This window comes from Apus apus, chromosome 13 (assembly GCF_020740795.1).
Source record: "Apus apus isolate bApuApu2 chromosome 13, bApuApu2.pri.cur, whole genome shotgun sequence".
NCBI lineage: Eukaryota > Metazoa > Chordata > Aves > Apodiformes > Apodidae > Apus > Apus apus.
This window is the reverse complement of record NC_067294.1, coordinates 2306167-2333317: the sequence shown is the minus strand read 5'-3', so window position 1 is coordinate 2333317 and position 27151 is coordinate 2306167. Positions and strand designations below refer to the sequence as shown.

General features: G+C 44.7%; 1 protein-coding gene across 4 annotated transcripts in view; it reads left to right on the top strand.

The window, feature by feature from the left end:
• Nucleotides 1–13118: 13118 nt before the first annotated feature.
• FSTL4 (follistatin like 4) overlaps nt 13119–27151 on the top strand; it is a 206909-nt gene continuing 192876 nt past the window's right edge. For 2 of the 4 annotated variants that reach the window (XM_051631293.1, XM_051631291.1), the window contains exons 1-2: nt 14998–15020; nt 18191–18326. In XM_051631293.1, the coding sequence (XP_051487253.1) occupies nt 18198–18326 (129 nt within the window). In that variant the 5' untranslated portion in view covers nt 14998–15020; nt 18191–18197. Of the gene's footprint in view, nt 13162–13463; nt 13484–14997; nt 15021–18190; nt 18327–27151 lie in introns of those variants that run through there. The other 2 variants (XM_051631294.1, XM_051631292.1) reach the window with 2 other exon arrangements.

The window sequence follows — 27151 nt, the reverse complement described above, 5'->3', positions numbered from 1 at the left end:
GGAAAAGGAATCCAAATTATGAGACCCGTTCAAATTTAATAAACATTGAAGCCACAAAAGTGCAACTCAAACCATGCAAATGAAGAGAACGGATACTGAGCTGAGGGGAAGTGGGACTGGGGTGAGCTGCAGAGTATTTTGGCAAGAACACAGTTTGAGACTTGGACATTTTCATTGATATTCAATTTATTTGTAATTATTTTCATGTTTCTGCAATTCTGCAGCTTAATTTATTTTGGTGGACCACATTTTGATTTGTGGAGTTAGTGAGACAGAGTGCAAACCTAGCCCAGATTAGCTGGTGTTGTGTATATATGTGAATTAATGGACAAAAGAATAACCACCACCTGAGATTTATGGATGCTTCCTTTCTCCATATCATTCTTAATGATGTTTTCTGACAAATCTTATGGAACAAAAAGGGTAAGATTGTCTTTAGATCTAGAGCAGGTGCTTTTTGCATCCTGAGAGTCAGAGGAGTTCTACTGGTTGGCTGCCTTGACCCATCCAAACTGTGGTAAGTAATTGTGAAAGTTTGTGCACTCTAATTTACTTCAAACAATGTGTTGTGCAATGACAGCAGAGAACAAAAGCCTATCAATAATCAAGAGGTTATGGTTAGAAAAAATTAATGGCTCTCAGTATAAAATTGGATCTCCAGGTCTTCACTCATCCACTTCAGGACTAGTTCAAAGCTATCCAAGGTAATAAAAGACCTTGCTAAAATAAAAGACCTATCCAAGCTAATAAAAAACTTGACAGAGTTACTGTGTGTCATTTCCCAGGGAGCTGTAACTACTGCGTTATGGCCAGTTCATTGAGAACTAAGTACAGAGCCCAAACACTGACGAAGCTGTGGAAGAAAAATGAAGCACGGCTGGATCAGATACAGACACAAAAGTGCTGTGTTAGAGGTTAAAACCATTCCAGGAGCTGAATGCCTTTGCTATACAGAAAAGGATGTGACAATGAGTTTCATTTAAAGCCTGAATTCATTTGCCATGGGAACAATGTGGTTTTGCTTTTTTAATCAAAATGCAGACAAGTAATTTCTTAGGCACGCAAAGCTCTGAGTTATGCTAGGGAAGATACAACGTGAGTAAACAGCCTTTTCTGTAATACAGCTATAAAACATTAGAATATACATATACATGAAATAAAGAAGTGATTGAACTTGTCATTTAATTGTACTCTCAGATTTGTAGCTTGTGAAAATGTCAGGGAAAATAACACAGTATGTAGGATGGGTCAATTTATTAATTGTGGATAATTTTTGAGCCAACTCCAGTCAGCGCTGTTTTGTTTCTTATGTGTAAGTGTTCAGCAAGTTACTGAGACAAAGAATGTTCAGCCAGCAGGTTAGTTTTCTTTTATATTGTTCTATTTTTGATTACCTGGTTGTCTACTAGGATCAGTGGCTGGTGTCCAAGGTCACACAGCATCCTTTCTACTTTTCCAGAGGGAGAGTGACCTTTAGCGCCTGGCCAGTTTGACCTTTGCATGAGCTAATATTTCTGACACTGAAGATTTGTAAACTTCAAATAACAGGAGAAAAGGGTGAATTTTGCATATCTTCATAATTCTTGCCCACTTTCCCTTTCTCCAAACCAGCTCAATTATGGTCAGCTTCACTTCTTAATATTGAATCACAAAAAAACTGTACTCCAGGTAGACCAGTCCAACGGGGGGCCAAATCTTGGTCTAGTCATCTATTCTTACTCCCCCCAAAATTGGGAATTTTATCTGAATGAGAACTTAGGACTCAAAATTATTAATTAACAGAGCTAAAATTCCAGTCAAAGATCAAAATGACCTGTGAATACGTGCCTGAGGTACATGCCATTGTTGTTATTTTCACCAGAAAAAGGAAAATGACTTCGAATTTCTCCTTATGTGAGGAGCAACACTCATGTCCCAGCTCTCAGCAAGAGCTTAGAGAAACTGCCCCAACAGCAACACCAATAAATCTAGCTGCCCCAAATAAAGCCTCATCCATGCAAGCTGTCCCCATCAGGGTGTTTCTTTGCCTTCTCCATGATGCAGGAATGACAAGAGTATCTAGAAACCATTGGGAAAGAAGAGAGGGTCTCCAGAGATGCAGAGATTGAACACTGCTGGTGAAGGGACTGCTCATACTCTCCAGAGGGATTTACAAAGCCATATTCAAGGTAGGCTTTAGAGCACAAAATTCACCTGATTTTCAAAATATTTCAAGGCCAGCTGTACTCTTGGTAGTCTTGTCACATTTTTAAGTGAATGTGAGGAAAATGGGGAAGCTAATCTGAAGCTCTTTCTCCCTTCCCAGGAGAGCAGCTCTCCACAGGGAGATAACCCAGCTCCCCATAAATCTCACCTATGTCCAGTATGGAGTAAATGTTCTCTTCTGTGAGGGGAAAATAATTTCGTGGGCATGGAGAGTGAGGTAGGAGAAAAATGGAATATTTTATCCACTTCCCATGGGAATGCTGCTGTAAAAATAGATATCGTCCTGGTTGTAGAAGTATTATTTCATCAGGTTCGTGCCTTGACTCCAGCACCCCTAGAAGGGTAAAGCCCTCTAAGCTTGTCCATACTTCCTCTTTATGCTGTAACTCTTTTTAGCTTTAAAGCTCTATGTATTTCCAGAGACTTGTTTGTATGTTGTTCAGGAAGCCTGAAACAAACTATTTCCTGGTTTTCAGATTTCAGTTTGGGTTTTTAGGTTTGGGAGAGGATATTTAAATGCAGAATTAGATGGTACCTGTGTGACCCTGGACAGACAGGATTGCAAAATCTTCATGAAGGCCATGTGAGAGGCAAAAAAATTAAAAAAAAAAAAAAAAAAAAAGAAGAAAAAAAGGACTCAGCTCTTCATATTATTCCTAGACAGGAACACATTGTCTTGAATATTAGCTTTGGGTCTCATCCTTGGAGATCTGAACAAGCTGACAATGAGGAGTTTTTAACAGGTTCTCAAGCATTAGGGAGTTGCACAGTACATGAAGAAAGTGAAATGAGATTAGGGACTGGAGATGTCCCCATTTTTCCTGTTTAAAATGCATCAATATTAAAAAAAAAAAAAAGACAAAAAGAAAGTAAAAAACAGAATAGCAGCAGATTTTGTAAGCCTGTCAGAGAAAAAGCAGAAACAAGGATAGTTACAGCCTGCAGTTGACACTCTTTTTCCTTTCTTTTCCACCTGAATCTGAGCTAATAGGCATAATGACTATTCTGCCTGCCCACTGACCCAGCAGATGTGTGTTATGGTGCTAATCCTCTTCTACCAGTATTGACTGCTGGTCCCCAGGGGTTTGCCTTGCAGAGTCAGAAATAAATTACCCATCAGGACCAATGAAACTCATGGCTCTGGATCACACAGATGTAGCTCTGCCATCCACCCTAGGAAGTGACACATGCTTGCAGATGACTTCCATACCTCATCTCTCGAGTGTGTAAGGACATGCCAGCCACCCTCAGGAGAAGACTCACCAGTGTGTGGTCACTTTTGGATCATTGCTCTTGCTTCTTCGTACCATTGCATTAGACAAATTAAAGTATCTTAAAAACCAGCATTGCTTTTTCTCCTTGGTCTGGAAATGAAATAATTGAGTGTTGTGATGTTGGTAGCTCCAGGAGATTGCACTCCCCCAAAGCTTAAATTAAACGGTGAAAGCACAGCTACTTCCCAGCCTGTGTTGTACCTGGTACACCTTGACTTGTGGTTCGTTCAGCTTGTTGGTTATAAGCTGCCAGATGTAGACAGTTCAGTGACTGCAGGATCAGTGTTGGGAGTGAAGGAAGAACTAAGCCACCTAATGGGGAACTTGTGACTTGGAGATATCCTCTGATAGCATTAAAACCCACAGAAGAGGGACGTGTATAACAAGAGTGTACCATTCAGTTTTGGAAGAGATGGGATTCAAGAACTCAACAGCAGCACTAGTAATATTTAAAGCTAAGTCACGTAACCTCGAGCTGAAGAGAACTGTGTGTGCAAGAGAGATAACACTTGGAAAAGTAAAGTTGGTACATTGAGCATCTGCTGAGGCAGCAGCATCACCCAGAACATGCATGACACCATTGCAGATGAAAGGGCCGAGTTGAGACCTCATCAGGAGATTTCATTAGACTGAAAGTGAAATAATGCATTTTTTACATGTGATAAATCTTATTTAATATCACAGCAGCAACTGTTCAACATAATATCCCACATGTGATTTTCAACAAAACTTCTGCTTCTAGGTGGAAAATAAGACTTTCTGGCTCCCTTTTCACTACTGATTCAGAGTCTGAGCCTCTGTTTTGCTCTTTTAGTTAGAAGTCAGTTGGATACTCACTACTTTCAATAATGTTGAAATATCCATATGCCAGCCTGGTTGCCTGGAAGTGATCATGGGATTAGCTGTTTGCACTCAGTAAGTGGTGCTCTTTTTTCTAGAGGCTGATGTCAAAAGTGATTTATAAAATCACAGAATTGTAGACTAGCTTAGGTGGAGGGGACCTCTGGGGGTTGCTAAGCCCAACCGTTCACTCAAGGCAAGGTCTGCCAGAGCAGGTTGCTCAGAGCCTCATCCAGTCAGTTTTTAAATATCTCAAAGGAAACATGCCACAACCTCTCTAGACCCCTCTTCCAGTCTTTACTGCCTTCAGGGTGACTTTTGTCTACCCCTCCTATCTTACCAGAACATCTCCTGTTGCACCCTGTACCATGAATGTTTACTGTGTGCCCAGGAGGAGCATCAGGGTCCATCTCACTGCCCTCCCTCTCTGTAGCTTCAGATGCAGTGAGGTCCCCTCCTGAGCCTTTTCCTCTTAGGGCTGAGTAAACTCATTTAGAGAAGTCTTGATTCTTCCATTTATGGAGTTACAGCATAACAAGTGTCATTAACCCAGCCTAACTATAGAGATATTTGGGGTTTTTTCATTCATTGTAATATTTTCCCCATCTGTGTTTGTAGACAGCTCTGATAGGAAACTGTAAAAGTGCTGTTTCCTTTCATACAAAGTGTCTGTTGGTTTCTGTGCAGGCTGTACACTTACAATCAGGGTGGCCTGACATGTTTTGGCTTTATCTGTGACCCGTTGTGGTTCCTTCCACCCCAGAATAACCCCCAGCAGTGTGACTCTGCCCCTCCTAATGGCAGAAGATGAAACTGAAGTTCATCCTGAGGACCTGATTAAGAGGCAGTAGAAAGTTGCTTTCAACTGAAAGGATGTTGAAGGAAGAAGTCCTTGTTTCAGTATCTTGCCATGGACCATCAAACCCCCACTGCCCTGGGGGACACACTCAGGAGGCCCATGGCACCCTGCAGCACCCTAGCTGGGGGGATGGGTGCAAACAGTGCAAACCCTCAGGGCTCTGATGGGTTTTACAGCCCCTTGCTCTGCTCTCAGTGCTTCCTTTAACCCAGCTGAACCACTGGGGAGTCATGGTGGGATATTTGCACTGTAGCACAGATGTACCCAGTATAACACCACATACAACTTGGCAAGGACAACATCTGGTCCCATTAAATGTGATAGAAATACTGTTGCTGGTTTTAGTGGGCCTGGCAGCTCCTTCATTTATTTTGCTGGGGTTTTTTTGTGTTTGTTTTGTGGTTTTTTTTCCCCTACAAAAAGTAAAAGTCACTCATATGATTAAGTAATTTGTCTGAACTAGTCAGAGCTCTGACCCAAAGGTTTGGTCCATAGGAGCAATTACATGGTTGGTCACGTGATTTTCACAGATTTTATGCTTTCTTCCAAGTCACTATTTATTACCTTCAGAAGGGAAAATTCAAAGCTCAGAAAGAACCTAATAGTTTGAGAGAGACAATGTCTTCTAAAAATGTTATTGCTATTGACTTTGTGGAAGATTTGATTACAATGAATTGGCAGGGAAATGATTGAATACTAAACATTGACAACTGTAATATCCAAGAGTAATTCTGGACAATAAGAGACAGGAGAATAAAAAAATGTATTTTATTTTACTGTGGGAGAGACTGTTGCTGAAGGGATAACAGAGCCTCAGTATGGTGACTACTGAGAGGGATACGCTTCTAATAGCAACACAAAAGCAACAAAAATGGTTTGTGTTGGAAGAGTTACAGTAGAAATATGGCCAAACAAGAAAAATATATAAGGAAAAATAATTCTATAAGCAGCTGAAACAAATCTAAAATTAATTTTTATTCCTTAAAACATTTTATCAACAGATGTTACATGTGAATGGCCACAGATAAGGTGAAAGCACAAAAAATCAATATCTGCACAAGGTTCCATGGCAGCTTTGCTGAAGCCATCCAGCACCTTGCCTCCTCATTGATGTGTGGTTGAGCCTTAAGCATGACAAATTTCTACTACTGGCTCAAACTGTGGTCCCAAAAATTCTCTGTCAGGCTCGATTATTTCCCCACTTTCTCCTTGCAGCTGGTCACGTGTCCCAGTGCACCGTCCCAGCCAGGGTTCATAACTCGTTGGTTCGGTTCAGCTGGAGGTTGTGTTGCACTGCAGCCAAGCTGCTGCCTGCAGGGAAGTCAAGATCTTTGTGTGATTCCAGCTGGAGAATCTTTAACTTCAAAAGAACAACATTACCAAGCCTGATGTCCTCTGGTTTTATTAGCCGTTCTGAGGGTGCTCAGCTGGCAAGTGCAGCATCTGCCACCGGCTCATGGCTGCTTTAACCACCCGAGAGCAAACATCCCAGCCTGGGCACTAATTATATTTTATGGAGCTGATGGCAGGTGGGAATGGTGGGTTTTGTTGTTCCCAGGCTGCTGGTTCCTCTGGGATCCAGGCACAGCAACAGCATGCAGGATGTGACCCTTCTCTCAGCAAAGAGGAAGATGGGTCCTTGGTCCCTGCAGAGAGCAGTGGTACCTGCCCCTCCTGGTAAACCATCCTTTTCTGAGGGAATCCATCCTTTTTACCCTCTTGTAGCTCACAACAGTCAAGGGAAAAAGAGGGGTTGTTTTTTGCAGTTCAGGGACAATTTTTCTTGTGTGACCAGCAGGTATAAACCCCACAGTGGAGCCTGCTCATGCAGAGGGGGCTGTGCATAGCCAGTGACACTGATTTACCCTGAGGGGACAATTCCAGCGTAAGCGGCCTCCAGTGTGTGTAAAACATTCCGAACCAGTGACATTTGCTCTTCTCTTAGTGATAAAATATATTTATTTGGGAAGTAGATCTTAATCTATCTCAGAAGAGTGTTTTTAGTTTTTCACAGTAGCATTTATAATGATTGAAAGTGTAGGCTAGAGAGGACATCTTCCTGTAGCAATGAACAAAAATAAGAATAACTTTTCAGCATTACCGTATATCAATAGCCAATTATTTTTGTATGGATGGGTTCTGGCTGGCTGCTAATGGACTGACAGTGAGATAAGTCTTCTAGGAGAGAAACCATCATTTCAAAGACGGAGTGGCTGGCCTTTTAATTTTAAGGTATTACCAAAATCACACCTTTCATCTTTAAAAATTGTAAATGATCACAGCCTTGTCCTAAATCATTTAATTGCTGTTTGAACTGAGTCTGGGTAATGCTTTGCAGGTGTTTGTCTTTCTTAGCACTGATGGTGCCATTTACATTTCTTAATTTTTCTTGAAGAACGACGTCCTCCTTGCTTGTCCCCTCCCTCTCAGCCTGCCTTTGGGCCATCGGTCTGCAGAGGCAATTTCAGGAACCTGCAGCCAGTTCACCCTTGCTCAGATGTATTTCTTGAACTTGATGAACAGCATAGATTTGAACAGGAGGGAAGTAAAACCTATTAAACAAAAAGATGAAATACACAGATGTTTCAGAAAACTTTCAGATGTTTCAGCTGAGACCAGCTCACTTTTCTTGCAGTTTTTCTTCTGCTTTGGTGCATATTCTTTCAGCTTCACCTGTTTCATTTATATGCCTCTTTTTCTCTGGCTTGGGCAATTTTGACAACATGGCTTTGGAGTCCAGTACCTCTGACCAACTGCCTGCTCCTGCTGTGCAGCCTGTGTCCTACTCCTCACTCTGAATTTCCTCTTGGAAACAAGCCTGAAAGAAAAATCACCATGTGCTCCAGAATATGCACCAAGACTTTCCTGTAACTGAATTGTATGTACGGATAGCCAAGGAAAAGAATGAAAGCAACTTACTATTCACCATGCCCATGGATCAAAGCTTGTCTTCAAATAAACCCTGCCCACTGTCTTTCATGATCTCTCTTGTGCATCTGTGAGAAGAGACTAACAAAATATTCTGTGATGGGTAAATGGAGGAAAACAGGCTCTGTGCCCAAAGCAGCAAGTTTGGTCATTGGCCAGAGCACCTGCTCAGCCCTTAGCCCTACAGCTCACCTTGTGTCTTTGGTTTCCCAGAGCAATGGAGACAGAGAGAGACACTGGAAGTTGCCACATCCATTTTAATTCAAGTATCCGGGTATCAAGTATATTTATTTGAACCCTCCTCATTCCTCTACACAGACAGCTGCTCTGACAACTCCTAAGAAATAAGAAATATACCTTGAGTTCCTGTGATATTTTATATTCCAAACTTTGCCCAGTGGCTGATAGTTCCTTCCTCAAAGTGACATATTGATTGCGGGTACACGTAGGGTGTGTATGATTGTGTTCAGTATTTTGAGCTCATCATCTGTTATCCCATTCTCATTGTCATCCGAGGCCCAGACAGTATCAAATTGGAAGCAGTAGTGTAGAAAATGATGAACAAATCAAAAAAGACTACAGCTGTGAAATGAATTGAGCCCCTGTTTCTACATTTAGTATTTGCTTTGGTATAAAACATCTTTTACAATTTATTTTTTTATTATTTGGGGCTTTGAGCTACGAAAGCAGGTACAAGGCACAGCAATCCAGCATCCTGTGCTCTCGGGCACTTACCAACCAGAGTAATCGTTCACTAAAACATGATGAAGATGGAGTAGGATGGCTCACCAAGGGCAGCACCTACTTAGATCTGGGCCTTTACCCATCTTGAACGCCCAAAGGACCTGCCACTGCTACAGAGTCTCATCCATAGACCATCCTGGCTGGAAATGGCATGGAAGAATTGTACCCATAAAAAAACTCCTGCCTGCTTCCAGCTCTTGGCCTTGGTCCTCTCCATTTGTTGCATCTTCAATGGAGTGATGCAGCTAGGAAAGTTCAAGTCCAAGCTCCATGTCAGCTTTCCAGAACAGCCCCTTGGTGTTCCAATGCCATACCCTGAGAGCAGGCTGTAAATCCCTGTGTGCTTGTATGAAGATGGCCACATTAAATTTAAGCAGAAATAATCAGCAATTTAACTGGCACAGATACAGGAGGTTGACATAATCTCTAAAGGTTTAAGGCTGCTATTAAATTTGTTCTTCCTTACTAATTTGTGACCAAGAGGATCACGAAAAACTGGCAACTCTAAAGTTGACATACAAAGTAAGAGATATACAGTTGGCATGGGTAATTTAATGCGTTGTCAAAGCGAAAAGGCTTTGCTAAATGTATGTAGGCAAAGATACACGCTGCCATCTTAATGAGCAATTAAATGATGGACTCCTAATAATTGAATCGTGACTCTTGTCACATTTGTATTTGTTTAATATCTGTAGTTTTTGTTGAATCTGGTTTTGAGTTCCTATTTTAATCAGGTCTGATTTAGGCTTTTTGTTCAAATAACTAAAAGTAATGAGCATGAATCTTGTTGTCCTATTACCTCCTCATCTTCTTGTTCCCAGTGAATGCAATGTTCTTCTAAAAACTCATGTTTAATTACTGCATTTAGCTAGTAACAGAACAAGGGGGGTGAGTGGGTGATTTGCTGTCGTTCACAGTTCGAATTTTCAGACAAAACCTTAGCTTCCTCTTCTGAACATCACTTAGTAGATTTTGGACGTACTTCAGATGGCTCAGATGGTTACCAGCTAATTCCTTTGCTGGAAGAAATCAGGAAGTCTTGGCTATGTGCATTACTCTGTCGTGTGTGTGGGTTTCATTTAAAAAAAAAAAAAATAGTCCAATAAGGGAAGACCATCTGTTCTTCAAAACTTTTGCCTTTAAACTAACTGCTCTGGTCACCCTCGAGTGCCATAGTATCTTCAGTGGCACGGATTTCTGCTTTGTCAATCTGGTGTTTAAAATTTTGCACCACATTTCTGAAGTGGCATCAGTTGAAGCTGACAACAAGTTGCACATTTCCAGCTCCTCTCAGCAAAGTATGTGTGATGGGGCTGGCCCAGGTCTCTCCTCCTTCATAGTCCTCGTATTTGCCCACGTCATATTAAACATATTGTCACTCAAGTCCTCTAAACACCCAGAGTGCTTTTACTTGCTGTCTTGTTTTCTGGAGGGGAGGATGCTTAATTCTCATTTTAATAAACTGATTATCCTATATTTTAACAACAACAACAAAAATTAAAGAAATGGCAAACTTGGATTTCCCCTTTCTCTGCATAAGGCTCTTCCCTTCCTCAAATCTGTCCATTTTTATTTTCCTTCTAACTCCAATCACTGTTTTTGGGGCCTTTCCAATTCCCAGTTCAAAGGAAAGCAACAATTATTTTGCTTCAAACTCAGCCAGCCCTGAAGATGAGGAATTTATCAGTTCTTCGTTGCCAGCCCACCCTGGAACAAGCAGCAGTTTGTTTCTGCAGTTCTATCTCAGAGTTGTTTGCTTTGCCCAGCGTTTGTGGGTGGATGACCCAGCATGGGGGGACAGCAGAACCTCCCCCCCAGCCAGCAAAGGTCCCACAGCAGCTTTGCAAAAACACCCCTTGGGATGCAGCCAGGCTTCCACTGGGTTTTTAAAAGGTCTCAAGTGAGATTGAAAGTGTCTCAAAAGGAGGGGATTGGAGCTGAGGAGGCTGAAGGTGCAAGGAGGAGTGTCTGCCAGTCACTTTTTGTAAGTAGTATTTTCAAAAAGTTGGAAAACATCAGAAGATTTTGAACCAAAACATCTGAGAATTGCAAGAGAAGACACTAAGTAATGGCTGTTGCTACCAAGCAGTGACAACAGCAGGAAGGGGGAATCTGGGCATCCTGAGATACCTGGGGCAGGAACACGGTCACCTTTGGCACCCGATAACTGATGGAGGAAGGGACGGGCACCAGGAGCTGGGACCCTCAGTGCCCAGAGCTCACAGCACGGCCATGCCATGTGCTCCTGCTCCTCCCACCTCCTGTGGAAACTTCAGCCCCAGCCTGTGAATGTAGAACTTCATTAGATGGTGTAAAATGAGCAAAACGTGCCTCCTGCCTCAAGTGTGTCCTGGCGAGGGTCACCCCAGCAGGCTGCTGGTGGTGAGGAACACCACACCTCCTCCATGTGTGCAGATCAGTAAGTCAGGGCTGTGCAATACTTCAGATGTCTGCACCTCATGTTTATGTCCTTCTTCAAGAGACAGAGATTACTAAGTACTGCTAATTGTCAGAACAGACATTTCCACAGGAAAAAACAGATGATGTTGGTTAGTGGCAAGACTCCTCTTCCTTCCCTTTAGGAAATGGGGAGGAGTTGTCTCCTCTGATACTATTTTCCCTCTGGAAAGAGAAAAAAGATCTCACTGAAGATAATGTATTTGTCTTCGATTAGATTTGAGCTTTATTTTTCAAAAATCTCAGACCTCTTAAACCCTCAGGCCAGCTGTGAAACACGTACCCACTGCTGCTGGTAGGATGCTCTGAGACCTCCCTTATGTTGTCCACCCACAGCTCACAGTGGGTACTCCCCACTTTCCAACATTCGTGCTTTCTTTTTTAATCCAAACCTTAAATCAGCCATTGCAGATCGTTTCTCTCCTAAAGAAACCACGAAACCAAGAGTCTCTACAAGCTTTTGTGCATGATTTGGGAAGAATGAACTAAACTTTTTAATTTTTTTTCATTTTTTATTTTTTTTTGGTACACACTGCAAATATTTGGGAGGTGCTGCATTTAACAGGCCAGAACTAAAGGTGTGAAAACTCCTGAAAAGCAACCTGCTTGATCACTTGGTGTTTCTTGCAAAGAAAAAAAAAATATAAAAACATTAAAGCAGCATTATCTCCTGAAAGAGCCTCTTCTACAGCCTCGCACCTGATTTTGTGGAATTGCTTTTTAGAAAACAGATTTTCTACTAGACTAGACCTGGTTTCTGAGAATAGCCTGTGTCTTTTCTAAACATCTGAACTAGGGGATCCTGTCATGGTCCCACCAAAGCCAGTGAAAACTTCGATTTAATCCATCAGGATCCAGCTCTAAGATTCTTTATAGAAAGAAACACAAAACCTGGCATTTTTAGCAGGTCTTCCAGGCTGTTTGTCTCCTTCTATTGTTAAACTTGATGTTGTATCGTCTTTGCCATGTGCCCAGTTAGCCCCTCATCCTCCTCGCAGCCTTTGAAACCAAACATCCCAAATCCTGCAGCCCCGTTGTGTCCTCCTCTCCCTTAATCACCCAGCCCCGTTAAAAAATAAATGAGAAATTAATATATTAATTTTTTTTCTTTGTTTGTTTTTTCTTTGGAAACCAGATGCGACGCTGGAGAGGAGAATGAATGAATTTCAAGGTTTGCCTTTCCCCGGAGCCGCGGGTAGGCGGGAGCAGAAGGAGCGCATCCCCGAGGAGCACCGCGCTGCCGCGGGGAGCAGCGCGAGCTGGCGGCGGGGCAGGGCGTCCCACCGGGGAAACTGGGGGCCCCGTAAGCCCCCCTCCCGCCCCCCGCTTTGGGAACACATCTCAGCGATCGGTGGGCGAGAGGAAGCCCGGGACCCGCCTTGTCCCGCAGCCGCCCTCCCTGCTGGGGGGGCTGCCTGGGGGGACATCCCGGCGGGGCAGCAGCACCAGCACCCCGAGACTCTGCCCCCCCCCCATCAGGGGACACCCCCCCCCCTGTGTTTCTGACCCCCCGATCGGAATGCTCCAACATCCCCGTGAGCCTCTCGCCCCCTGAGGGGGCGGCCCTGCTGTCCCCCGCGTGTGTGCCGCCCCGGGACGGCCCCGCCGCCCGCGTCCCGTGCTCTGGGGTCCCTCTCCCCCTGCCCGGAGCGCCCCGACGGGCACCCCCGTCCCCCCCAGCCCCGCGTGCCCCCAGGGCCGGGCCCGCCCCCCGGCTCAGGTGCCGGCGATTGGTGGTTTATGCAAATGCGGCGCTGACGTCAGGCGGCTCCGGCCCAGAGAGCACAAATAGGCCCGGCCCGGCCCGGCTCGTCTCGCCCGCAGCCGCTCCCGCGCCGCCGCTCCGCTCCCCAGGTGAGTGCCGCGGGGACGCGCCCCGCCGCTGCTGCCGGCTCGGGCTGCGCGGTACCGCCCCTGCCGCGGGGTTCCGCTCCTCTCCGCGCTGCCCCGCGTCTCTGCGCGCCCTGCCGAGCTCTGCCGGCCCCGCCGGAGAAGGCTCCTGCGGCAGCCGCGCCGCTGCCCTGCGCCGTCCGCTCCGCGGAGCGCGCTCGGGGCTGGGCAGCCTTGGGATGCTGTCGCTCAGCGCGGACCTTCGGCCGCTCTCCGCCGTTCCCCGGCCGGCCCTCGCGGACCCCCCGTCCCCCGCTCCTCTCCCCCGGGCTGGACGCAGTAACAGGTGGGAGCCGGCGGGATGGGACGGGCTTGGACGTGGTCGCCCCTTCCCCGCTTGGCGTTGGCTCAGGGTGGGGAGCGAGAGGGGGAAATGCCACCGGGGGGTGCGGACGCGGCTCCTTCGCCCCGGGCGCGGGGTCAGCGGTGCTGCCCGCCCGGGGCTGCCGCTGCCCGGGGGGCGCGCGGCCGGGCGGCGCTTCCCCCTGCGGCCGCTGGGTGGCGCCAGTGGCCGCCCCCGCGGAGCGCCCCAGGTCCCTCCGTCCCCCCCAGGCACCCCTGTCCCCCCACCCCGGGCCGCCCGTCACCTCCCTGTGCCCCCCGGCCGCCTGGCAAGCACCACCACCCCTCCGGGAGGTCTTCAGCCTCCAGTGCCGCAGGTTAAGCCTGCAGCCGGCGGCAGCGCGGTCACTTCTTGACTTATGAAAGATCCCGAAATCCCTTCCCAACTTGTCTGAAATGCTCCTGAGTAGGGGAAATGACTCAGTGCGGGGGTTGCCCAGCGCGAGGGGGGGGATGGCAGGGGCTGCTCTGACCTCAGGGCAAACCTGGGAATGAAACGGACCAAAGCGTCGTGGAGGCAGCCTTGAAAACGCAGGTTTAATAATATCAAAAGTGAGATTTAGGAGCTTCTCGTCCATCCTTCATCCCTGGTGGACTGATGCACCCCAGATTTCCTTCTGGGAAACACTGAAGCGTCTTAGAGGCTTTACTCCTATCTGTGTGTTTGCTCACATGAAGTATCTAGTTGGTGCACCACAGCTGATTCCAGTGAGTTCTTCATGCATCAAAACTTTGAGTATTTCTCCCTGATACTGCAGGCAGCTGCCTGAAATGAGTATTGGGCTTCATTGTGGTCTCATCCAAGGGTTATCTCTGAACAGGTTTTCTTCTTAATTTTGTAGCAGTTGCAGCACTCGACAAGAAATTATGGACATTAAAATTATTTTATAGGCCATAGAAATGCTGTTTAGATAAGGGTGAAGAAATTGGAAGAGCTGATGGCAGAGGAACTGAGGACCAGATTCTTATCTGGTGTTAATAGAGACAGTTTGTACCGAGGGAATGGTTTGGTCCCAATGCTTTCCTTTTGCTATAGCAACAGCCAGAATGTCAGGTTATTAAGTGCAACCTCGTTCTTTCTAACGTGAAGCTTGTTGTTAAAAGCTGTTGTGAACTATTTATTTCTCAATTCCAAAAAAATAAGCCGCAATTCAAGTAGCCCTGAAAACAAAACCGAAATCTGCATGTAACAAATTCTTTAATCCTTGTACAGTCCCTGGAATTGAATTCCTAAAGCTTCGGTGTTGTTAAGGAAAAAGTTGTGGGATGTCGGCAGCAATCCAGCGGTTGGACAGCTCACCCCGCAGGGTTTGTCTTGCTCTCCACACAAACGGCCAATGTGCTTAGTCCCCTTCCCTTCTCAAGGTGACCCTTTTTGCTCGAGTAGCTCTAAACCCTCTACCTTTGGCTTGCATCTGCTTGCTGCTCCTCTGCCCTTCAGAACCGTTGCACGGATTTCCTTGCCAGCTGAGGCTCTCCAGGTGTGTTGGTGCCTGCAGGAGCCCAGCGGGGCTGGGGTGGGTGATCTGTGCTGGCTGGTGCCGCAGCAGCCCCGGTGGGGTGGGTCGGGGGGCAGGGGCCCGGCAGGGTGGGCACTGCCCGTGCCAAGGAACTAACCTGGGAGTGCTACAGATGAGGCTGCTCAGGGAGGTACCGCTGTGCCATGGTGGGGTCTGGTGGGAAAGCAATGCCAGCTGCTGGGAAGGCTGTGATGCTGCTCTAGCTCAGAGAAGAAACCACAGCTTTTGGGTCAACTTTAAGGCTTGGCATTATATCTTCTTTAAAGTAGGAGCCGTGATTGCTTTGGTGCTGATTCCTTTGAAACCAACGGAAATGCTGGAAATGGATGCGATGCTAAACTTTGTTGACTCTGAAACAGTCTGGTTTTATTCTAGCATCTGCATTGCAATTCCTGATTTCTGCATTACACAGTAGATTAAAATCTGTTTGTTCACATGTATTGCTAAGTGCAAGCGTGTGATAGACTGCCCCTCCACCCCCAGATCTTGAGACTTAGTGTTTAGCCATGAATGTTGTTCATTTATTTTTTCGTCTGAGTACAACTGCTTATTTTCTGCAGGCATTCCCATAGGCAAGCTCTGATTTATCTGGGCAGTGATGTCTATACAGACTCACATGCAAATCTGCCCCTCGTTCAAGTGAAGAAAGGAAATCAGTAGTAAAACTTGTTTGAGTTTACAGAGGTGGTCTGGATCTATTAGATCAATTTGAATTTTCCTGTCCATTTTGGGAACTTCAGGCTGCAATTCAGTAGCTGTATTGCATGATGCAGCTGCAGAGCAGGTTCTGCAAGCAGAGAAGCTTCCACTAAGCTCAAGGTAAGGTGATGCTGAGCTGTGATTTAGGATGCCAAGTGACATGGAAATGCTGTATGATTTCAGAGTTGACCCGCAGTTGACATCTATGGTGCATTTTTGTTGCTTGATGTGGGCTCTTCAGATACACAATGTATATTAGTGTGCCCTCCTCTTATTATGAGTGAGAACACTTAGTGTGCTGTTGCTCAGTATGCAATAAAAATAAGTAATTCCTAAACTGACTGGAGAAAGGCACTCTACAAATTCTATTTCTAAAACAGAGTTTCTAGCAGGTGGAGGCTGCCCTTTCAGTTTCACCAACATAACAGGCATCCAAATCCAAACACCATCATGTTTTCTAGCAGTTATTTACTAAACATATATAAACCAGCGAGTCCCCTGTTTTGCTCTAACATTCTAATTTCAAGCAGTGTGTGAGTCTGAGGTCTGGAACTGCAAGCTGAAATAGTTGTGTTTGCTGTGATGGTATCAATTGAGGATACAAAGTACCTCTATAAACAGACGTGAGAAACAGTGTTGCTGTGCGAGAGCAATTAATAATGTAACAATGTACTTGTCGCTTATTGACACAGTGACTTGCTTTATTAAACATTTATTTGGAGCCCCAGTGACATTACATCTGAGGTTTCTAATTGGAATTTAGAAAGCCTAATACATTTTGATTTCATCCTGAGTGCTCTCAATTCAGGATGTTTACATGAGTGCTGAGGAAAAGCAGTGCCTGAGCTCCGTGGGTGTTGTGGCTGTGGGCTCTGCTCCTTCCACTGACCGTGAGTCTTGGGGCAGAGAAAATAGCTGAGCCCAAGTCAGTGCTGGTAGAAATGGTCGTGGCTCCAAAATTAATAGTGATGCACCAAGGCTTGGATGTACCCTGCAGCAAGTAGCATGAAACCCTGGAAAACGGGTCCTGTCAAGGCAAGGTGTGTCATGGTGACTTAATTCAGGTAGGCTTAATTTTGCCATTAGCAGGTAACTTGCCTTGTTAATGTCTATTGCTCACACCAAGCAGCAGCCTGGCACTTGCATGCTATAGAAATGCCATTGCTGGCTTCATTAAGTGATCATTATGTTTTGTTATGGGTCCCTGTCAACATCCTCTGCAGCTGCTGGGAAAGGTCAAAACTTCCCTCAGCTACCACAAAAAATGGTACCAGGTCTGAAGACTCCTTTGGTATTTTTAATGTGAAAAGGAATAATACTGTCTAGTGTTCTGTTCCCAATAAGGTTAAGATGAAGCACAGAGCTCTCCTGGCTGAGATTCCAGGGGGCCAGCGTGGGGCCGTGAATGTAACACCTGGTAGTTCCATCTGACAGTCTTCTGAGTAACTGCTCTGGTTTTACTCCCAAATGAATAAAAAACAAAACAAAACCTGCACAAGGCAGGAACCACAGCTTAAAGTGGATGCTGTTGTGCTGGACACCCTGGCTTGCATCTTCCAAGTCTCCTGCAGCTGGTGTGGGGGTGTGATGGGACACTACCAGGGAGATGGTGCTGCTGCTGAGTAGGATGATTCTGGGAAGGGTTGAAAATGTCTCTGGGATGGAGGCAAATGAGTGGAGAAATCACATCCCTAGATGTGGGTCACCTACAATTATGTTGGAGAAACACATTAGTCCTCTTCAGCACAGAGTGTGTTTCAGGTCTTGCAAGTTTTAGTGGGTTCAGTGACTATCTGTGGGAAGAATGACTCTTCCTGTTTTTGGCGTCAGCTTGCTGGCTGGCCCTGCAAACCTGATTGGAGCCTAAGGAGATGACAGTGGCTGTTTCTGCTCATGGCTGTGACCTCTTCTGAATCAGAGGAGTAATGATGGTTTTGTCACACTGCTGGAAGCCTCCTGTGGTCAAAGAAGTGGGGCTTTCCTGAAAATCTGCTGAGTGGACAAGAGCGTGTCCCTGGCTGTGAGTGACCCAGTGCTGCTGGGGGTTCTGGAGTTGGGATGAAGTCACCCTTTGGCTTTCCCAGTACCATAATCTCATGTTTTAATGTGATTTGCTCTTGACTGCAGTGGTTAGATTTAGAAATCCCAGAGATCTGGTTCTGCAGGTGCTACATGAGAACAGCATGTCCTGTGGAGGAGAGTTTTGGGGTAGATATCTCCCAAAACTGCTACTGTGGGAATTCATTGCTAATTCACTGATGGGTTAGGAAAATGGGTAATGTTTTGCCACATGTACCTTGGGAGTCTGCACAGTCTGCCAGCACTGGCCAAGTGGGATAGGTGCTGCTGGCTGGAGCTTTCCTTGTGTTATTGAATCTGAGCTGAGTTTTATTGAGATGATTGTTTTATGACTCTTCTCTTGTTTTCAGCAGACGTGACATGATGAAATCAAGAAGCTTTTGGTTACCTCTCGTATTGCTTGGGGTTTTCCCGTCGGTCACAAGGGGATGGATGGATGTGGATGGGAGCAGAAGGCTTTACTCGGATGCAGGGAGGTTACACCAGGAGGTACTGTGCATCTGCTGCTGCAGCTACAAGTCTTGTGCTTCTGTTTTTGTGCTGTGTTCAGGCCCCCTGTGCTGTGAGAACAGAAAACAAGTGAGGGCTTATCCATATATATTTGTATTAAGCACCTGCTGAGGAGGCTAAGGAAGAAACAATGGTTGTGTACAAGTTGTGGAGCAGAAACTCCAATATTTTTTGAGTTTACTGCCACTGTTCAGGAGTGAAATTGTACATCTGGTTATCGGGGGCTGGGGCGGAGGTGTGCTGTCTTTGTCCCAAAGACTTTCTGGTATGCTTTGTCCTGGGTCTGCTGAGATCAATGAAACTGCATTTAACAAGTAAATTCCATTCTGGCTGTTCACTGGGTCACATTTTTTTTTCAGGTGAAACCTGAAAAGACTCCTCTTGCTCCTTGCAAAAAGGAGCTCTGAGGTATGGGTGGTTCTGAGAGAACCAGCAGTTACTGCCCAGGTGGTTCCCTCCTGACTTTTGGATTCAATCCCTGCAAAGCACAAAGTTATTTGGGAGAGACCCAGGGACACGGTGGCCATAGCAAGGGACGATGAACTTCCTCCAGCTGGAGGTGCCTCCTGGGGAGGTGGGATTCCTCACACATTACTGCAGGATGGTAATTAACTCTTCATTCTGTCCCTGAGCTTGTGGGAGTGGAGAAGCCACTGAACCTCTTTTCAGTGCTGAAGTGTCAACTTCCCTTGCAGTGCTGTGGATTAAGCAGGTTCCTGTTGTGACAAGTGTCCTGTGCAGGATGTCCCAGCAGGATGGTGGCTTTCCAGACCAGAGCTTGCAGTGTGGCTTGCTGCACAGATGTGGATAGGCTCAGACTTTCACATTTCTGAGTCTGAGGCATCTGAATAAGGCCATAACAAAAAATAATCAGAAATGTGACTATCATGAAAGGAAAACTGTGAATGCTGAAACAGTTTGTTATTTAATTAGTTCCCAATTGTCATGACTTTGCTAAATGGTTGTTCCAATGCCTGAAAGTGGGAGATGAGGGGGATGAGAAAAGAGACTTGGGTGGTTTTTTTTAGCTGCCATTGCCTAGAACACTAATGTGCTGGCAGACAGTAATATTAGTCAGTGCCAGGGTGATGATGAGCCCTTGATGGATTCACACTGCAATTGGATCTGTTTAAGCCTCAGGATTTTGTTCTAGTTGGGGAATCCCATTTGTCCCAGTCACATCCCATCTACAAATACTCATAGTTGTGTGTGTTCCTTCAATAAAGCCATTTAAGCCAATTTAAAAAGGTGCTTTTCCCTGCTCAGCAGGACTTGAAAATCATTTCAGTGGAGCTGGAGATTCTGCAGTTCTGCCTCAGGTGCACATTTTCCTTGAGGTATCCATCCTCTGCTGGGCAAAAGTGAAGAAAAACAATTGCACTCTTCACCTCCAGTGCTTTATTGCTGTGTAGACTTGGGCACTACCTTGGTGCCCTGTTAAACACATTCTTGTATCATCCCAGATCACTTTTTTTTAAAATAAAATATATTTCTCATGCTTTTGCATTTTAAACCCCCTCATTTTTCACTAATACATGTTAGTTTTGATTTTTTTGTTACTCTGAGGAATTAATTACTCAAATGATTTACTTTAATGTAAATTGTAGTATTACTAACTGTATTATACTACTTGAAAGATATTAATTCATTTGATCTTCCTCTAAAAAACATGAAATTATTGTAGCAATTACTTGATCTTGCTGGAGGTGAAAGGATCTAAACTAGAAATATTTGTTCAGATCTGCACAGGATTTCTAAAGGGGGCAAATATTTAAATTTTTCATGCACAACGAATGCAGCTAAAATAGCTTCAATGGCTGTAGGTTATAATGCAGATGTAAAAAATTGTACAGGAAGCTTGTTCCAGAAGAAATGGTGTTTATACAGTGTGGGACCAAGCACCAAGATCAATCTCTGGCAGCCCTTGAACGTGGCTTTCAGGTAGGGCAGTGACACTGAGACAGCTGCTGTTTTCTTTCAAAATTTTCTTTTTTTCAGAGAACAGTTTAGCTGTGGTAAGTTTTCAATAATAATTAAAAAATCACATTAAATCCTTTTCTAGCAAGACTTGGCTTCATTCATTTTGGATTCCTTACTTATGAGAAGTGTTTTAGTTCCCAAATTCATGGTTTGTTTAATATGTAATTCCATTACCACATGCTTCAAACTTTGAATGACAAATGGAAAAGCTGCTGGCAATTTCCCAAAATTGCTTTAGACATGCAGAAAGGGTTAATGTATGGGTCAAATAATTTGAAGTGTGCTCTGATCTAAAATTCCTATCAACTTCATGGAGGCAAATACTTGGGTATGGGTCACTGACCTTCACTAATACTTGTTCTGATCTACATAGGAACAAGTTTACTGAATCAAAAACATTGCTTAATTTATGTTCAGATTGCTAAATCGATTTCTTCATGGTCTGTGGTAGAATTATTGTCGTTGTGCTTTGCATTTATAAAGGAAAAGTCTTCAGGCCACAGACTGAAATATACAGCCCTTCTGCATGAGAAATTAAGTCTCTAACAGAGCAGTGATGTGTGTTTTCCTGATGCTCAGCCTTCCAACTCTGAAATTTATGGGGTGTTCCTAAGAAGAGGTTTATTTTCTGAAATATTTTTAGTCCTGATTAGAATATCTAATAAACATGTGTATGCAATCTGAAATTCCATGGGTGGAGAATGAATGAAAGTAGAAAACCTAATTAAAAAAAGGCCAATATTCTTTTTTTAACTGAGAATCTGCCACTTGCTTCTTCCCTATTAATTTTTGGAAGACATTGTTCTCACTTTTATGCTGTGAAACTTTACATGGTGAGGGTGCTGCCAAGCTCTTGAAGCTTTTTGATGTTGCTTGTGGACTTCTGTGGAGCTTGGAGGTGCAGCTTCCCAGGGCTGAACCATGGCAGGACTAAATCCTGCTGAGTGAAGTACATGACAAGATACCTGAACATAGAGATCTCCTGGTCTGGGGGGATGTTTCTGGACAGGTTTTGCCTCTACCTTTACCAAGGCTGATTCCATGCTAAAATTCAGAGGTGACCACATTTCATGGGCAACTCTGTGCTGGTTTAGATGTCTTAGAGTTGCCCATGAAACACCAGGTGGTATGTCCTGGGGTCACTTCTCCTTTCTTGAAAGAAATTCTCAGAAACATAACTCTTGTCAGGCATTGCCATTGGCGGTTGGTGAGGGGAGCTTCCAGTACAAGTGCTGCAAAAAAGACACAAACTACCTGGATCTGAAATAACCCTGGAGCTCAGATTTGAAGAATGTGGCCAGGAGATTCTGATGGAAAACCAGTGGTACTACTCCACTCAAACATAGAATCACAGGGTTGTTTGGGTTGGAAGGGACCTTGAAGACCATCCAGTTCCAACCCCCTGCCACGGGCAGGGACACCTCCCACCAGACCAGGTTGCTCCAAGCCCCATCCAACCTGCCCTTTAACACTTCCAGGGATGGGGCAGCCACAGCTTCTCTGGGCCACCTGAGCCAGTGTCTCAGCATCCTCAGTGAAGAATTTCTTCCTAATGTCTAACCTAAATCTACCTTTAGTCTTTACCAGTTAATTCACACCAGAAGCTCACACTGATTTTTCAACCTACTGGAGTGCTTTACAAAAACATCTTATTAAATATTAGCCTTTGACAGGGATCTTCCCTTTTCCTGTTCCCTGCTTTCTGTGTGAGAGGCTGCTTTTCTGTATGTGCCAAAGCCAAGCTAGTTTTGCTACAGTTCTTGAGGCAGGTTTCTCATTTCTTCAACCTGGGGTGCAGCAGAGCAGCTCTGCAGGTCTTGAGCAGCTTGATAGGTCTTCATCTGCTCTTCCAGCAGTGAGGCTCCCATCTGCTGCAGGGAGCTCCTCAAACACAAGTCAGCACAGCACTCTGTCTCAGAAATTGCATTCTGTATTATGTTTTCCAGGGCCCTGCTGGCAGGTAGCCTGAATGGTAGTGTCCTAGTTGGATGGTGTGAAAGTGGAGAATAATCCTGTGTTGGTACATGCATAGCTGGTTTGTGCTGAGTTGTTAAAGGAAGTGTTTGAATGTCACTGGCTCCAGAGTGATTCCAGTGCAGAGTGGCAGGTGTCCTGTGGCCTCCTTTGAGCTACACAACCAGAGCTGCTCTGTGATTGTCCAGAAATACTTGATTGCTTTCATTTGGCTTTCATGCCATGCTCTCTTTTTGCCCTCCCCTCTCTTATTTGAGAGGTCTCTTGAGACACAATGTGCACAGCCCCCCTGCTGCTGTGGGCAGAGCTGTGTCCCCGGGGAGGCTCCCCAAGTGCAGAGCCCCAGGGGATGCTCTCAGGGCTCACACAAGTTCTAGTGGCTCTTGCAGATCCAAGCCATGGCTTGTTTGCTTTTCCTCTCTCCCTGCTGTGAGCTGTTCGTACCTCACTGATGCACCTCTTCCCTCTAAGGAGCAGGACACTGGTGGCATGCAGTGGTGCATCTAATTTAGGCTGACAACACAGTTCAAGGCTAAAGTAGACCAGCTGTGCCATATCATTCCAGTTCCTTGCTAATTGTTACCCATTGTATTGGTTACCTTATCTGGCTTATGCCTTAAATCGTATTATCAACCTGAAAGTATCATGTGTAGTTACACCAATACTTATTTTATGCTAGTGAATGTAACAAACATGCTCATTTCTTTAAGGTGCTATAACTTTCTGGCTGGCATTTTCAAGGCATTGGCTGTATAGACTCTCTGTCACTTGACTTGTTCATTAGTTACTACTTCCATGGCACCTGAATGGCTTAAAATCCTCAGGTAATAAATGTCACCTTAACCTTCACTGTGACAGCAAGCACTGGGTCATGCCAGCCCTCACTGCCATCCTGCCCAGGACAGAGCATCCCTCTGGAGTCCAGTTCTACCTCAACTGCACTTCTCTGGGAGTATCAGTCCTTGCTGAAATTCCTAATTATCTTCAGAATCTTCAATGTTATTTCACTTTCTGCTGTGGCTGAAGACCACAGTTGTCTTTTCCAAGCAGCAGAGGAGTCATGGGGGTGATTTTGTGCTCCTGCCCCCAGCAAAGCTGTATTTCCTAATCTGACAGACTAGGAAATGAGTGCTTTGTGAAGTGAGGCACAAAACTGCAAAGGCTTTTGAGAAAAGCTTTTGCTTATAATTCAAAAGAGGCATAATTTCAGAGTGTGAGCTTGGAATAAGACAAGCATAGTCTATCAATTTTTATATGCACTGGAAGATCCAATATCCTGGTATTTATTTTAAGAATTATTAGTAGTAATGTATTCTCTGCCATGTGTGTGCTCTTCCTGCTTGTAAGTCAGTTTGGAGAAAGGAAGGAAAGAATTAGGTTTAAATTAAAATCTGTACTGGACCACAGCCTGCTTCTGTTTTGAACATTCATGAAGGTAAAGGGAGGCAAGGCTTAAATTTCTTTTTGTGTCACTTTGATATGTACTGATGATAGTTCCCACCTTGTCATCTGATTTATGATATCTCTAACAAGCTGTAATTGCTGTTTGTAGACTACTCTAAATCTTGACTAGTCTGTTATCCCAGTGGAGATGAGAAGCTTTTACCCTAGGTGCTGCTTATCAGAGTCATCTGCAGTTCAAGGTGCTGTGAAATGTTTTCACAGAATTTGGATACATGTTGGGGTCCTTCCTCTGCATCCCCAAGCCCCACCTACCCCTTTTTGTGTACCCTGAGGGCTTAATAAGTGCTGTGTCTTATGACATGCTATTATGCTTGAAGCACTAGAAAACCCAGAGTGCCCAGCTCTGTGCTGAGCTGTGCCACAAACTGACCCCAGGAAGCAAATTTCACTGCGTTTTTCTCACAGTTGGGCAACTGTGAAAAATCATACCTGGGCAGGGAAATGCTGGTATGTTCCTGAAGCAGAGAGTAAGATCAGAGTAAAACACCTTGCAAATAATAATAATAATAATAAAAATCTAAGGCATTTTTCGTTTGGGCTGTGATATGGCAGAGTGTTATCTTTTTGGATATTCTGTTCAGAAGCCACTTAACCTTAAAAGGCTAAATATTGACTAATTTTTTTCCAATGTAACATATTCTCCCTTCAAAAAAAAAAGAACCTGTAGCAGCAGCTTCCAAAGGAAGGCACTTCTACTTAAAGTGCTTCCCACTATCAAGCAGGGGAATTTTTAGGGTTTTTTGATTAGCAAGGGTACATCTGCATATCTGAGATTTCTAAAACAGGCATCTCATGAGCTTTCCTATGACAATGTGGAAATTTATGGAGCTAAACCTGATGTTTCTCATCTCAAGTCCAGAAATAGTGGTGAGTAAAATCGGAGATGCAGCAATTATCTCAATTAGGTACCGTGTGGCTGAGCAGATGATACTGTGTGATGTGGGACATCAGAGCTTCTCTCCATGTTTATACCAGACAGGACAAACCTAAATTGCCAGTGCCTGTACTAATAGCAAGCTTTCTCTAAGCAGCAGTGCCTGATTTATTTTCTTCCTCATGCCTGGCTCAAAAAAATAAGTGGATATTCTCTGCCTCATTAGCATATTTTTTGAAAATATACTGTGTTCATGGCTGTAAACAGAAAATCCTGACTGTCAAACTAAGCTGTGTGTTAGTCATAACCACTGCAAATGCTACAATCTGTATGCAGAGTGTCTCACCTAGCCCTGTACTGGATGTCATTGTCATTTTCCTGACCCTTCACTTGAGATAAGGAAGAGCATGTTCTGAAGGGGAGGGAAATAAAAATCCCCAGGATGATAATCTCTTAATAGGAACAGCCACCTCTTCATTAATTTGCTAAATGAGTCAGGGCTGTATATTTAGAAATTGTACAGCCGTTAGGCTGATCCTGAGAGCAGGTCCCTGCAGACTTGGTGTGTGCAGAGGTAACACCTAATTTAGTGATGGACCCAGCATGAGCCCAGCTGTGTGTGCCAAGTTTTCTTTATCACCCTGCACAAGCACTGCTGCCTCTTCCACTAAGTATCCGGGAAGGGAGTTGCTACAGTCCAGCAGTGCAGACATCTTGTGAATCTGAAATGTGCCACCTATTCTTCTGCATCTCTTCCATCTGCTGCCTTCATTGTTTTTGGCAAAGTGCCTTATATTAACCTCTGCTTATGGGCATGAAAAGGGACTCCTGACTAAATCTAATACCAACGTATGTATTAAAGGGCAGGAGACTGAAAAGACTGCAAGGTTATCCTATTCATTGCTGTTCTTCAGGGCAGTTGGGACCTGTTTGGTACCAGACTTGGTGGTACATGTTAAGTACCACACTGGTGGGATCAGAGGCTGCTGAAAATGACAATGGCAAATGCACAGGCATGTACAAATCTCTGGAAATACTGGTCTGGAAATGGAGGAATTTGGGAAAGAAACAGAGCACTACAAAGAGACACTATACTGTGAAGATTTACTCAAAATATTACATTGAGCTGTTGCTCTGGTTCCTGCTTATGATGTGCCTCTGTGCACCTCTGGGTTGTCAGCACTCATCCTCTGGCCTTAGCCAAAAGAAAACTAGGAAGAAACAGCAGACAGGAATTTGTCTTTCCTAATTTCAAGCCTGATTGTTACTGCTTAATTACTAACCATGCAAAATGTGCTCACTTTTCTCTTCAAATTAGAGGGCAGGAACTTGCATGTGGCCACATGTGGATGCGCAGAGACAAAAGGAAGAGCAACTGTTAGAGAAAGATCAGGAAAGAGTCTTATTTCCTATTTGCCATTGAAGTGTGGGAATTAGTTTTCTGCATGACAAGTCAACACAGTTTGGTACAGCAACTTTTTTGGCTTCACAGGTAGTTATGTTCCAAATGAGAAATAAGCCCTGCAGTGCATTGGTCCTGCCTGGAGTTATAAATCTAAGAGGAACATGCACATGGTCCTTCCTTGCCCAGCCTCCCTACCCTGTTTAGTTCAGGTCTAAGAAGTGAAAACAATCAGCTGCTGGTCAACACTGGTGTAAAAAAGCTAAGCTCAAGTGATCTTCTCAGAGAAATTGGCATTCTTAGTGTAGTGTTTGTTCATTTGTGTTTCCTGAGCTTCCCTTATTGAAGCCATTCAGGAACAGCACCCTAAAGGGTGCACACCAAGACCCTGAAAAGGGCTGGCCAGTAAACTTGAGTTTGTTTAACCAGAGGAGAGTTGAAGGCAAGCCTTCCATTATCCAAGAGTACAAAAAAAAAAAGCATATTAATTCAGTGGAGGCTGAAGTAAAATATAGCATTTGAGAAAGGAAACCTTTGACCACAAAGTGTTCTGTTGGAAATGGAGCCTAAGGTAGGAAGCTGCTGTGTGCTCCCTGAAAGCAATGTGATGCTCCCCTTTTCCAGCAGAGTTGAGATGAGGGGCCTCATGCTTCAGCAGCAGGAGCTCCTGTAGCTGCCTCTCCCTGCAGCAGGGATTTGCAGGCAGAAGAGAGCATTGCTGTGTTTTATAGGGCAAAATATATCCTTTGTAGGTATATGGGTCAAATGTAGATATGTTTTTATACAGGGGTGGTAAAAAGTTTTATTTACACTGATACCAAACAGCCTGAAAGGGGTTTTGCTGCTTGGATCAGTCATTAATGATTGTCAGTAAATCAGTTTGCAGCACATGGACTGCCAAGCTCTGTGCTGTATTGTGTATTCCCCCTGTGTAGCTGTGTTTTAATACTGCACGATGAACTTCCCCCTGGGTATGTTCTGAATGAAATCAGATTCTTCGTTCTAGAAGTGCTCTGCTCATCTGTGGGCCCATGATTCAGCATTAATGAGGAGCCTATAATACAAACCAACTATTTATGGCTTGGCAGGACATCGAGATGCTGTCTTCTG